This window comes from Ambystoma mexicanum, chromosome 6p (genome assembly GCF_040938575.1).
Source record: "Ambystoma mexicanum isolate Mex_15411 chromosome 6p, UKY_AmexF1_1, whole genome shotgun sequence".
Lineage (NCBI taxonomy): Eukaryota > Metazoa > Chordata > Amphibia > Caudata > Ambystomatidae > Ambystoma > Ambystoma mexicanum.
This window is the reverse complement of record NC_090935.1, coordinates 320,594,422-320,609,117: the sequence shown is the minus strand read 5'-3', so window position 1 is coordinate 320,609,117 and position 14,696 is coordinate 320,594,422. Positions and strand designations below refer to the sequence as shown.

Here is a 14,696-nt window from a genome sequence, read left to right as displayed (position 1 = left end):
CAGATGACATTAATCCTAGTTGCTCCTATGTGGGCAAAACAGCCTTGGTATCCACATCTGCACAAACTGGCATTGGCGACCCGATCAAACTCCTGTGCCCGTTCAATATGCTCACTCAACATGGGGGGACAACATTATACCCTCAACCTCACTCTAGGAACTTGGCAGCTTGGCTCTTGAAGTCCTAGAGTGTGGACATCTAAATCTACCTCAAAGTTGTATGGAAATCCTCAAAGAGGCACGTAAACCAAACACTAGACACTGTTATTTTAACAAGTGGAGAATATTTGTAATTTGGTGCCAGTCAAAACAAATAAACCCAATAGAATGTACTCCATCACACATTCTTCATTACATGCTTCACTTACTAGACTCGGGGCTAGTATTTAACCCAATTGAAGTTCATCTAGCGGCTCTAGCCACGTACACCACTTCACAGAGTAAGGTGTCATGGTGGAAAATCCCTGTTATTAAGGTATTCATGGAGGGTTTAAAAAGACTCCACCCTCTAATTTCAAACCTGCCGCCAGGCTGGGACCTTAATGTAGTACTTGCAAAGCTCATGGGACCCCCCTTCGAGCCTACGCATAAATTGAGCCTTAAACACCTCACTAATAACACGGCTTTCCTGGTGGCCATCACCTCCATAAGGAGAGTCCGTGAACTGCAAGCTTTGTCAGTGCAAAACCCTTTCTTTGTTATCCACAAAGACAAGTTGGTATTAAGAATGCACTTCAGGTTTTAACCCAAGTTCATTTCCAAGTTCCTTGTCAATCAGGCCATCAAACTACCAGTTTTCTTTCAAAACCCAACAAGCTCAGTTGAGTAGAAACTTCATAAACTGGATGTAAGGAGGGCAATCCTTTACTATGTAAACAAGACCAGAACGCTAAGGAAAACAGATCAACTGTTTGTCTCCATAACGCCAGGTAGGGAAGGAGACCACATTTCCAATAACGCCATCTCCAGATGAATAGTCAGATGCATACAGCTATGCTACTCTCTATCAAGCAAGACACTGCCTTTCACACCAAGGGCTCACTCCACCAGAGGTACAGGAGCTACCTTGGCTTTTTTCGCAAACGTCCCACTGGACGGCATTTTCAAGGCAGCTTCATGGAACTCTCGACACTTTTAAATAGCATTACTGCATTGACACTCACTCTAAATCAGATTCCCAGGTTTGAAAAGCGGTGCTTAAACATCTATTTGACGATGTACCTTCTCACAACCCACCACCTTCTGCTAACACTGCTCGCTAATCTATGCATAGCATGTGATCTAAGCTGATTCCAAAATACTCAGAAGGGATACATTACTCACCGTAATCCTATTGCTGATGCTTGTATCTGCTTAGATTCACATGCGCCCACCCTTCCTCCCCTGGAGTATAAGGTGCATAGATGTTTTTCTGGGCTTTACCTGATGTATAACCTGCTTTAATACACCTGTACTCATGCTACACTTCCTGCAACCTCATGTCAGAAACAAACGGCACCATGGGTAGAGTAGACGTCACACTAGGGATAGTTTTACTGGCACGCCCTGTCGACGTCCTTATTCGAGTTTCGAAAACATCAACTGTAATACTCTGCAGCTTCCACTAGATGTCAGCCTATGCATAGCATGTGAGTCTAAGCAGATACAAGCATCAGAAATACGATTACGGTGAGTAATGTATGATATGTATATATTTGTGTATAGCAAACCACACACAAGACTAGTTACTCCATAGGTCAATGGGAGGGAGTCTGTCATAGAAGATAATTTACAGCATGAAGTAATAGCTCATATGGAGATACATCTTATGTGCTCTGCATATTATATTTCTGTGTGGCTAAAGGTAGGTTGGTGCAACATTAACACTCGGACTAGCAGGATATAAGGTATGTTTTTCCACCATTGTTCCAACCTATGTGGTAGTATGATCAGGACTGATACCATTTGACTTGTTTATAGGCTATCCCATATTATCAAAATCAGTTTAATTTGTTTTTTGCGAGTGGTATTCTTAGCTTATGAATTGTAAAATGGCAATTATTCTTTCATGGTAGTGTTTATAACATTGTTCATAGTTAAACAGACAACTCATTCTACTCAATTGCATTGAGAAATAACTCCACAAGCATCTCACAAAGTTCCAAAGTCCAGCTTTGGACACATCCCAAACTTGTTTTCGCTCTTTGTTGTCTACAACTCCATTCCTAGAGAGTAGTTTGAAATGCTTTTGCTTACCATGATGGGTTCATTTGTAGCATAATATTGCTCTGTGGACACACAATCCATAAATTGATATGAAGGAAGATGGTGAGTTGATGGGGGTTTTTCCTATTTTTGGAACTAGAGTGAAAAATCATGACCTTCCTTGTTGTCTGTATTAACTGCTCTTGTTCTTATGGGATTCTGCTAACAGCCCACATCTGTGCTTGCTAGCATGTTTTGTTGACATGGACAGCTTTAGCAGAATTTAGCACTGCATCTCCTCTTCAGCAAAAAGGTTTGGGATCACATACCAGCAACATGTACACCCATGCATTGGTCCTTGTATTGTATTCAAGCAAATATGTGTTGTTCCATTTCCAGTTATTCGCTTGGGCTTCTTTGCCTCATGTCAAAATTGTGTCAAAATGTATTTGTGCATCTAGCTCCGTTCTCAGATATCTTCCTGCTTCATTTATTTGTTGTGGTGCTGTGATGCTGGAAATGTCATTAGTAGGGGACAGGAACTCCTTGTCCACCCATTTCTCTTTGTGTGTTTTCCTTGTTTTCTGCCACTGAGGTTATGCATGGACTTCTGGCAGTGCAGCTCTTCATGTTTTCCTTTTGGTGAACAACACCCATGGGATACCCTTATGGCCCCCATGTATGTATGTATGTATGTATGTATGTATGTATGTATGTATGTATGTATGTAAGGAAGTAAGTATGTAATAGGATTTATAGAGCACAGCAAAGACCTGGAGGCATCAAGGTGCTAACAGGAACAAGGTCAACTGAGAGGGAAACCCCAATTCAAAACAAAAAAGGCTTTAGTTGCTTGCGGAAGATGGACAGAGCATTAATGCTCCAAATATGAAGAGGGAGTGTGTTCCACAGGGAGGGGGCAGTACAGAAAAAGATCTGCCTCCTGCACGGCAGCGGCAAAACCGAGGGATGTCCAACAGAAATTGATTGATTGGATAAACGCAAAGTTCTCTTAGGCTGGTAAAGTGAGAGCTTTGTTTGTAGAAACTCTTTGGAGCGATTGGTTCGATGAACCATACATAACACTTTGAATTTCCCCCGAGTTCTTACGGGCAAACAGTGAAGGCGCTGGAGAAGATTGTTAGAATGGGACAGTCTCGGGGCACCAAGTGCAAACCTGGCATGCGTTCTGCAAAATCTGAAGGTGTTGGAGTAGTGATTCTGGCTGGCCCGGTTAAATGCTGTTGCAATAGTCATTTGCAGCCATGATGGCGGTGGTGACAGTTTTATTCCTAGCCTCAGTCAGAAGAAATTGAAGCACCTTCCTCAAAACCCTCAGTTTTGCAATCCTGCTCTGACAAACCGCTGAGATCTGCGCCTCTCTGGAGCCGGAAGACATGATCTTAATCCTGAGGCTTTTCACCACATTGCAGGGCTTTGGACAGGGTCCCAAGCAGACAGGCCAAAACTCGGAGGTCCAGCTACTGGGGGCCTGGCCAATCACCAGTACCTCAGTCTTTTCCCCATTCAATTCAAGCCAGTTTACGGACATCCACTGGCACACAGCTGAAAGGCAGTTTCTCAGAAGCTCAGAAGGGTTTTCCCTACGGGCATTTAGACGAAAAAAGATCAGAGTGTCGTCTGCATACATAAAACAAATGCACAATGAAAGTAACAATGAGCTTTGCAAGTGCCACCATATATAAATTAAAAAGCAATGTGGAAAGTACTAAACCCTCAGGGACTCCACAGTCCAACACCATCGGGGGGGAGGTAAATGGGGGTAGAGACACCACCTGAGTGCGATCTGATCAAAACGATGTGAATCATTTCAGAGGCATTCCTGAAACTCCAGCATTCAAGAGACATTGGAAGAACCTCTGATGATCAATAGTATCAAAGGCCACAGAGAGATCGAGTAGGATAAGAACACTCTTCTCTCCACGGTCCTGGGCCAGAGCGATGTCATCATGGAGAGTGATCTTAACTGACTCTGTGCCCATCCCAGGCTGAAAACTGGCCTGAAAGGGATGAAGAATATTATTGGCCTCAAAATAGGCTGCCAGGTGAGAAGTAATGATGGATTCGAACAGTTTAGTCATGGCCGGAAGGAGCAAGATAGGGCGGTAGTTTTCAGCCACTGGTGGGTCAAGGAAGGGCTTCTTAAGCAAGGGGGAAACTACAGCATGCTTAGGAGGAGCAGAAATAAATCGTGTAGCACACAAGTGTTGGAGCGCCTCCGTGAGCAGAGGAACCAGGTTTATAGATGGATTCTGCAGAATATACAAAGGGATAGGGGCCGCAGGAGAGGCCGATTTAAGCTTCAGTAATGCATCTGTCACAAGATTTTCCGTGACTGTCACAAAACTGAAGGTGCTAAAACGACAATCTGTTGAGCAACTCGGAGTCAGGAGAGATAGGTCTCTCGACACAATACATATTTTTATCTTGGAAGAATGAGGTAATATGCTCACAATAGGCTTCAGTACGGGTGACCATAGACGGGGCTACCACAGGGGCAGAAAGTTCTTTGGCTACAGAAAAAAGCTCTTTTGAAGAGCAAGGGGCCTTAAGAATACGGTCAGCATAGTGCTGAGCTTTGGCTGTTTTTATAAAGCGCTGGTAGTGATTCTGAGCTTGAGTATAAGCCACGTTGTTAGGGGAATGAGACAACCGGTGCCATTTCCGCTCCAAGCAGCGTCACTTCTGTTTCAATAGCCTCAGTTCCGGAGAATACCACGGAGCTGAGGCCACAGTGCGAGTAGGGAGCAACTGAAGTGGGTGGGGGGGCCAAAGCATCATCTGTGTGTTTAAAGGCAGTGACCAGAGTATCACAAATATTCATGCCATTGTTTCTGCACTGTTGAGTGGTTGCAACAACAGTGTTAGAAATTATGCCAGTAGAAACGTTGGACCAACGCCGAAGAAATTTCATTGGCGGTAACGGCTTGATTTTAGTAGAAAAGTAAGGGAAAGAAAAAGGGATCAGACCATAACGTAGAAAGGGGTTTAGAAACCTGGAGATCCATGATATTTGAAAAAATCAAGTCAAGCTGATTGCCCCCTACATGAGTGGGGCTATGGTAACAAAGAGAAAAACCATAATCTTCAAGAGAAGCAACAAGGCTCTGCGCATGGGGTTCAGAGGGTTGCAGAAGATGGAGATTACAATGTCCCAACACTACAATGTTAGGGGAGATAAGGGCAAGATCTGCAATGACTTGCACGGTCAACCACAAATTGATTGGTGACATAGCCCGGTGGGTGGTGCGCAAGAAAATGAACAGCATATTCTTGGGAGACCTGTAATTTAATAAGAAACAACTTACAAGGGAGTTTATGATCAAGTTGAACTGACTGACAATTAAGGGACTTCTCAACAACAAAGGCAACAGTGTGCATTAAACCAGGTCTCGGTAATGCACAACACATTAGGAGCATATGTTTCTAAAATATCTCTCAGATCATCCCGGTGGGCAACCGCAGAACGGGAATTAATCAATAAGGCTTTTAATGCAGAATGGGAGCCAATAGATTTCTGAGAAACAGAGGAGGCAACAACAGGTAGACATGAAAAAGCACAGGGCGATAGTACATTAGTGGTTGCCAAAGCAATAAGCTCATAGAGAATAGGCAATACAATCTTCAAAAGAATCAGTACTTACGCCCCCAAAGCTCCAGAGCCCGGACTTGCCACGGACAGGCACAGACGGGCTTGCCTTAAGCTGCATGGGCGTTCTCTTCGGGACATATATGCTGGAATGAAATGAAAGTGAGGCAGATAGCCACCACCTCGCAAAAGACAAAGAGGACTTGCCAGAGTCCCAGGGAGCTCAAGGCAGCGTGGATATGGCAGTAAAATTAAATAAATTTGGGCAAGTTGAAACTATCACAGCCAATAATAAGTCGCAATTCAATTCACAAGTTTATTTAAGGTACAAACAAGTTCACACACACAATCAGCAGTACAATTAATAAAACTCTAAAATATTGTGAAACTGTGCAAATAAATGAAGAAACAGAGTGGCTTTAAAATGGTTTTGTACAACCTCACCTCTCCATGGGTGGGGTACAATCTTGCACCCCTGTGTGTGTTTCTGGGCACCTTTCTGTTGCCCACAGAACAGGGTATGGGCTGGTGGCAGCCACACGCTGACTTAGCAGTAGCTCTGAATGTCTTCCATTTTTGGGACACCCAGGCCCTGCCATAGAAATCAATGGCTTCCTGCAAGAAGGCAAGGTGGGTTCTTGGTTTCTATTGCCTTATGCCTTGTTTTCCAAAATTCCGGGGAAGCTTCGACTCTATCTTCCCCCTGACTGGCAGTTGGGTGGAAATACCATATATGGCTCTGGGGCTGCCTCCTGCAAGACTGACTGGATCCTTCCCAGGGGCTGTGTGTTGGGAGTCTGAAGTGAACTCACATTCTGTGTTTTGGGTGTCTGGTTTATGTGTGTGACAAAATCACTGAGACAGCCCTGACTGAAACTGACACGAATGCAGTGTAGTGTGCTGAAAGGCTCGGTGATTACCCCAATGCACATTGTTTGTTATGGGCGTCTGGGTGGAGTTCATTGCCCGAAAGCCTGTGCGCCCGATTGGCTGCCTGCCTGCATGAATGCCCTTCTGTGTGATTGGTTGACTGAGCCTGGCTCAGCCTGAGTGAATGGGAACCAATGTGTATAACAGGGGACCTCTTACTCACCAATTTGTTCAGAAGCTGAAGTCGAAGCTGAAGCAAGAAGAAGCTGTTCCTTCAAGCAATGTCTGCTGCTGCATTTTCTTTGTGTAATCCAAAAGCTACTGTGTTCTTCCAAGGTCTGATCCAGAGAGGGCCTACAAAGGTGAACTCTCTCCTAGCTACGAGGAACCATCGTGCAACCTGCTACTCTTCATCTGAAGTGCCCTGGAAGCCAGTCCTGTGTGCGTGCCATCTGGAGAAAGAGGTATTTGTGAGTCCTGAAGAGGAGTGGCCGGACATCTCGAGTCAGACAAGTCAATTGGTGTCACCTTGGTCCGGTGGAGTATTTCATGACCTCTGGAAGACATTGCAGTCTACCGCCCAGAAGAGGGGGTACCCTGGCAGAGTGCTGCCGGACAACCAGCGCTGCGAAAGTTCCAAACTTCAAGGGACATCCTTGCCATTATCACTGACCACGTTTTCCCCACCAGAGAAGGTCCTGGATTGCTGAGTGCAGAGGAATGTCTGTCGATGGGTTTCCCGCCACCAGAAACTAACAAAGACGTCCTGTGGGTCCAGACCTAGTGAAGGTCCGTTGTCCACTCCAGTGGTCGAGTCCAGGTCACCAGAAGCGGTCCAGAGGTCCATGCTGCGGATGCAGCACAGAAGGACTGAAAGTCAGAAAACCGTGATATTCCGAAACCCAACACCAAAAGTGGCCTATGCACCTGTCGCTGCCAGAAGTCATCGAAGGGCACCAGGGGTCTTACTCTCATCTGTCAAGCCTTTAAGGAGCCCACAGCAAGTTTCATCTTCACTGGACTTCTACATTCAGAGAAATCGTCGGCCAATGGAGAGCACCATGAAGAGCAAAACTGCTGCACTTTAGAAAGATTTTGGTCAAATATTTCTCGTAGACTCAACATCTTAATGGCTCCTTCTTCCAAGGGGGGTCCATCCTCGAAGGGAATCGTCAAGTGAAACCGAGAAACTCTGACACTTCACCTGCCAAGGCAACAAAGGTGCCTTGGTGAGGAATAGCACCCCCCCTTCCCCTCTCCTTTACCGTCTGTGCACTTGCACGATATGAACGCACAATACCTTGAAGATTGTTGTTCTATCTACCCTGTCTCCCCTCCTTGCATGGTAGGCCCTCAATGCACTTGGAAAAACTGCAGAATTGTTGTGGGACTTATGTGCTGTTATCTACACTGTTAATTGTATTATATACACTTACTCTGCCTGTGCAGACCTGTATCATTCAGAAATGCAAGTGCTCTGAATGACTGCTGTTTTTTCCCATTGTTCCCTCCCTCCTTGAGCGCTTTGAAACACTTTCCTTCTGTATAGGCACTTTACAAATAAACATTACCATTACCCTCTTCTAGCCTCAGGAGCAGTCGAGGCGGTCCCAGATTCGTCTTGGATCCTGTTCTCCTGTGGCCTCTCAAGTACTTTGGTGTGGTAGATCCTTTTAAGAGAAAGTAGAAGGTATTGAACATTTTTTAACTGGGCTGGAAAAGACAAGATACGTTACACTCTAGCTTTTCCATTACAGGTTGCCCAGGTGCGGGGGGGGCCTCACACAGAATTGTATATCTAATCTAAAGAAAGCATTTCTGCTACGGATTTCCCACCGAGGACGCACCGTTGCCACCATCATTCTCAAACTAGGGCCCAACAAGAAAGAAACTGAAAACGTTGTAGAAGCTGGGGTAGCACTTCTTCCTTTTAGATAGGCGGTGCACCACCTCCTTCCTAGGGATAGCGACACCTTATAGGGATATGGTGGTGTTCTGCCTAGGAAAGTTTGTAGCAAACACATTTGATGAGAATATTTAAATCAGTTTCCAAAAGCATTCGAGTATGCTCCTTGAAGGTGTTCATGTATGCTATAACCATTGTTGTACCTAACACTTTAAGATATTTTGGCTCCCACAACCAGATTCTCTGATTGTTGTTATATTTAAAACTGTCAGCAGTTAGTGCATATATTACTGAATTTAAGTATTGCGTGGTATCACATAGAGTGTGAATAGTATTCCCCAGTATTCTCCAGAGTACAATGTGTTATCATTAATATGTATATATTTTAATAGTAACCTTATTTTATATAATGAAGCTGTGTTATTACCTAAAATAGTGTGTAGACCTTTTTTTGTGTGTTGCATCGCTCAAGAAGATAGTCCATATATAGTGGACCAGTACGTAGCCATACTAATCAAAAGCATTTCCACCCAGCCCAAATCCCTCTGTGCATTTGCAACTTCCTTCCCCACGTTCCATCCCTCTTACTTTGCTCTTGCTCTCCTTCCCAGCAGACTAACGTCTGGTTTCCCCAGGCTGGTGCATAAAAGCCACATTCAAGGATTGATACTTTGAAACTACTACGTTGGTGATCCGGCATAGCACTAAATCAAAGTAACTTATCATATATGGCCATTTCCTACCTCGTGCATGTAAAAATGACCAACAAATCATCCTATTATCCAAAGAGACAGGACTTCAACAACAAGGTTTGCCATTTTGAACACCATATTTGTCAAAAAGCCAACGTGCAGTAAAAATAGGGTTATGCTGCACAGAATTACCCCTAGAGATATTTTCAAAAACGGATATCGGTCTCACCAGCCTGTCTGAGCTGCACTGCTTAAGTGTAAACACGATTTAGGTAAAACGAAAAGGAGGACATGACTACTCTGCAGTACGTTTCTTAAGGGTTCGAAAAAGTGCTCACTCACTTAATTAGTCGGTAGTTAAAGTCGGGGGTCCCATTGAAAGCGATTAAGAAAGCTGCTAAAAGAAAAATCTTTCCTAATACTGACATGATTAAATTGTTTTAATACATGTTTTGCTCTTTTGGATATAAAATATTCATATATGCTTGGTCGTCTTATATTGTTGTGACCTAAAGTCATACAACCAGTGCCCTAATAGGGAAAGTTACTTCTTCCGTGACACTTCCCCCATTTGATAGACATTAAGTCATTAGACGTCTTGGGAGCTTTTCACTATTGTTTCTTCTGAGGTCAAAGGGTGCCATAACTGAACATTGTTGGTACGCTGATATCCTTCATAGAATTGTGTGTGATTTTTTTTTTTAGAATTGGTTTGTGTTGTTAACTAAAGGTGTGATGCAAATGTTTGTATATGTTTTCTCTAAACCTGTATTTCTTCTGTTTGTCCTTACTCTGAAAACAGAGGAGAATGCGGCTGATCTTTGCTGTGTGGTCTCAAGTCTGATCCAGGTGATGATGGATCCACACTGCAGAACACAACTTGGCTTCCAGAGTCTGATTCAAAAAGAGTGGATCATTGGAGGCCACTGTTTTGTGGATCGGTGCAATCATTTGCGCCAAAATGACAAAGATGAGGTTTGGATTTTTATTGTCTTGGAGAATGTTAAACATAATTTCAGGGTATAGTATGTTTTAGATCTACACCTGGTTTACATTATGTTTGTGCCTTGTCTTCATACTTGAAAAGATGTCACTCATAAGAAATATAAATGTTGGAGTTTTTATTTACCACACAACTGTTTTTGAAAAGAATTATCTTTTTTTTAACCTTGGAAGCAAAGAGACCCTACAGCTCTGCTGCATAATAAAGGATGTACGTTGAAATACATTTAGAGCTCACTGGACCTAGTAACTCAAAATTGTATTTGGTACCCTCCTCTCACAGGTTACTCATCTTTTGAATATTTCTAGGTGCTGTCTATAGGCCTAATTCATGGAACGTTTTGGGCAATTATAAAACACTTCCATGAATCGGGCCCTATATCTCAACATTTTAAAATGGCTATTAGTGTAGGTGCAACAGTGACTGGCTCTGTCATGAACGCCATTTGAGCAAACTGTGGTATATCTGGAAATATATGGGTCTGCATGTGTCCATATACTAGAGTTTCGTCCTTGTCCCCCAAGTTCTTCTTGGAGAAAATGCCACCTACACCCTTGTTTTCCTGATGGTGAAAATGGTACAGACTATTTGTTTTAGTATGTATTTATATTTTATAAAGTGCCTTAAGCCAAGGCACTGTGCAGAGAATAAAAACGGTAAAAATGAATAATAAAAATAAAATAGAAAGCAATCTGTCATGTTAACCAAGATGTAGGAGGTGGAACTTCAACGACTTACGAAATAAAGAGTAAGCGGAAATAGAGCTGAGAGAATAAGGAATAGCATTCCAGTGTAGGAGCGCCAGGAGGGCGAAAGAACAAACGTGGGACTTGGCACAGGGAGCACAGGGAATTACTAGAAGAAATTGGGATGTAGAACGAAGAGAACGGGAAGAAGTATTAAATTAAACACAAGAAGAGAGATAATCAGGTGCAAGACCATAGATTGACTTGAAAACAAGACAAATAAAATGAAATTTAAGTTTAGAATGCAAAGACAGTCAACCAAGAGTGGAAAGGGCCGAAGAAATTGAGTCACGAAAGAAGAGAAGACATAGACTATAGAGGCATTGAAGGCAGATTTCAGAGGAGCAAGGCGAGTAGCTGGAAGACCAAATAGAGCGGTGGAACAATAATACAGTTGGGAAAGATCAGAGAGGATATCAGTAATTTTGTGGCTTAAAAAGGAAGAAAGGGGATGAGCTTTATGATGTTGTGTAGATGAAAGCGACAGGCGCGCAAGGATAGAGAGATATGGGGAGTAAAGGACAAGGCAGAATCAAACTGACACCCCAAATTACGAGCAGTAGAGGAAATCGAAAGCTGAGATGGAGGAAACCAAACTAAAGGGGGAGATATAGGAGCAGGAAGAGTATTAGCAGGGAAGAAGAGAACCTCAGTTTTAGTAGCGTTGAGTGTAATATAGTGAGCCGACATCCAAGATTTAATAGCTAATAGATGGGAAGACCGCCTGTGATGGATATCAGAAGAAAAACAAGAAAAGGACAAAAAGAGCGGAGTATCGTCAACTAGAAGTGATGTTAAAGACCAAATGAGGAGAGAACATCAGCGAGAGGGCAAGTGTAAAAGGAAAATATAAAAGGACCCAGAACAGTCCCTTGTGGGACAGCATGGACGAGTGAGAAAATGTTACATGTTTTACCGGCCCAGGAGACGGAAAACTTCTTTGAGACAGGTATGACTGGAACCAGGAATGACAGAACCAGAAAAATCAAAGGAAGCAAGAGAAGTCGATCGAATAAAGTGATCAACAGTGTCAAAAGCTGAGAGATCCAACAGAATATGAAAAGATGAGTGTTTGGAATAGTGTTCATTGAGCAAAGAGTTCATTACAGAGAGAAGAGCAGTTTCGGTGGAGTAAGCATGACTGAAAACGTGGAAGAATTAGAGACAAAAGTAGAGACTTGAGAATATGCCAACCATTGGAGTAGTTTAGAAAGAACGGGTAATAGAAAGATAGGATGGAAATTTTAAACAAGCGAGGTGTTGGCGGAAGGTTTCTTTAGAATTGGGATAATAGAAGAGTATTTCAAAGATAAAGAAAAAGTTGATGTCAAAAGATGGATATTAAGAAAGGAAGTAAGATATGAGACAAGGGATGGGTAGACTTTAGGAATATGTGCCAATGGGATAGGATCAGTGGGGAAAGCAGTTGGATGAGCTTTCGGCAATAGGGGAGAAGTCTCTGTTTTGGTGATGTGTATAAAGCAGGAGATAAAAACAGGGAGAAAACCAGTGTAAAACGTGTTTACATGGATTTTGCTGTATGTGCTCTATTTTAGATCATGGTACACAGTGAAGGAGCCACAGCAGAAACTTCCCGCTCTGTGTAGGTAATTGAAAGGGGTCTTTGACTGCATGAGTATTTCAATGCAGGTACAGTGTTGGGGGCTATGACACGCTCTGTCTGCTTTTCAACAAGTGAATCCATCCTCTCTAATGGTGGCCCCTCTTTTTTCTTTTTTTCATGGCATCCACGAACAACAGTCTCCACAGTGCGCACTGCACACACAGTAGAGATTAAAGAGGATTAACCACATGATTCTGTATTAGGCACTTCAACCCACATTGGTCTATGAATACAATAAAATCATGCTTGCTACAATGGATAAAATAGCCCCACTTAAACGCAGAACAAGTAAACCTGAAGCCCACCTAAACAAATGGTTTACGCCAGAATTAAAGAACCTACGCCTCATGAAAAGAAAATGTGCTACCACCTGGAGACAATGTCCTTCCAATGAGAACGAAGCTTACTTAACTTCCATCTCCCTGCACTATAAAAACAAAGTTTGCCTAGCCAAACGGAATCCCTACAACAAAGGCATTGCCAATTCTAATTTGAGCATGAAAGAACTCTTCTTCATACTGAAGGAATTAGAGACACCAATTGTCACACCCAATATATGCACTAAGGACAAGACCTGTTGTGCGGACATCTAACATGCGTTAGCAAATAAAATAGAGACACTCCAAAATAAAATACAGCAAAAAAAAAAACTTTGATTTCACAGCACCTATCCAAAATCTCACCATCTAGTGATACACCCACTTGCCAAACTAATAAATTCTACTTTTCTAAAATTTCTACCTTAGAGGTAGAGAAAATCATCATCTCTCTCAAACCCTCCAACTGCAAAGGCGATATCTGCCCAGCACAGATAATAAAAGACGCTACCAGAGACCTATCACCATTCATCTCCAAATTGATCTACGCCTCTTTCTATTCTGGCACTATCCCTGCCAATCTAAAACAATCCTGGGTGCTCCCACTCCTCAAAAAGCAGACATTAGATTCTCTCATCCCTACTAATTACCGCCCTATTACTACAGTACCCTTTTTACTTAAATTATTGGACAAAGTAGTTTATACCCAGATTCAAAGGCACCTTGAATTACATAAGCTTCTAGGAGCTAGACAATCTGGCTTCCGTCCACTACATGGGATGGAAACTGCCTTAATTGATTTAAAAGCCCAAATTGAAGAGCTGAGAGATAAGGGGAAGACAGAACTTCTCCTCTTACTTGATCTCTCAGCTGCATTTCATCTCGTGGACCATAATGTCCTCTGTAAACACCTGGACTCAGCAGCTCACTTCTCTTCTAAGGCCATCAGATGGATTGAATCCTTCCTGAGTGAGAGAACCATGAGAGTGTTCTCCCCTTCGGCAGCAGCGGATCCCACACCTATCCTGTGCGGTGTCCCTCGGGGCTCCAGTGTCTCCCCCACTCTATATAACATTTTCACCAAACCCTTGTTCGATGATTTGGACCTTCTGGGTATCACCTACACTAACTATGCAGATGACACACAGATTCTCCTCCCGCTTTATGGGGATCATAGTAGGGATCTGGAGTTGGTGAATAGGGTATATCTCATCATTCAGGCATGGATGGCTGTGCATTGTTTATGCCTGAATGATAAGACAGAGTTGATAATCCTGGGCACGTCTTCTAACATTAACAAACTAGGACATGAATATGCCTCATTCAATATCGACAGAAACATCATCAAGGTATCCAAGGAAGTAAAAACCCTTGGCTTTTACCTGGACTCCACTATGTCCTTTGACAAACAAGTGATATCTCTGGCCTCAACATACTTGCAAGCTAACAAGAGCTGGTAAGCCCTTCCTTTCTAACAACAGTTGCTTGATTTTGGCTAGAGCTCCAATTCCATCCAGACTCGATTACTGTAATGCCCTTTACAGTGGTGCTAGCAAAGCTACCATCCAGAGGTTATAAACCCTACAAAACAATGCCCTAAGAGCTGCGCTTGGCATAAATAAGAGTACATATCTCTTCCACCAGACGCCAACATAAATGGGTCTCCACTGACAATAAAATACTGTTAAAATATATCTCCTTGACTCACAAAGCTCTTAATAACGCTGACCCTAGTTACCTCATG

The 14,696-nt window shown here is 43.0% G+C and overlaps 1 protein-coding gene across 1 annotated transcript in view; it reads left to right on the top strand.

The window, feature by feature from the left end:
• MTMR12 (myotubularin related protein 12) overlaps positions 1 to 14,696 on the top strand; it is a 1,529,619-nt gene that overhangs the window by 1,300,449 nt on the left and 214,474 nt on the right. The window contains exon 13 of the mRNA XM_069627080.1: positions 10,065 to 10,237. Within this exon, the coding sequence (XP_069483181.1) occupies positions 10,065 to 10,237 (173 nt within the window). The remainder of the gene's footprint in view (positions 1 to 10,064; positions 10,238 to 14,696) is intronic.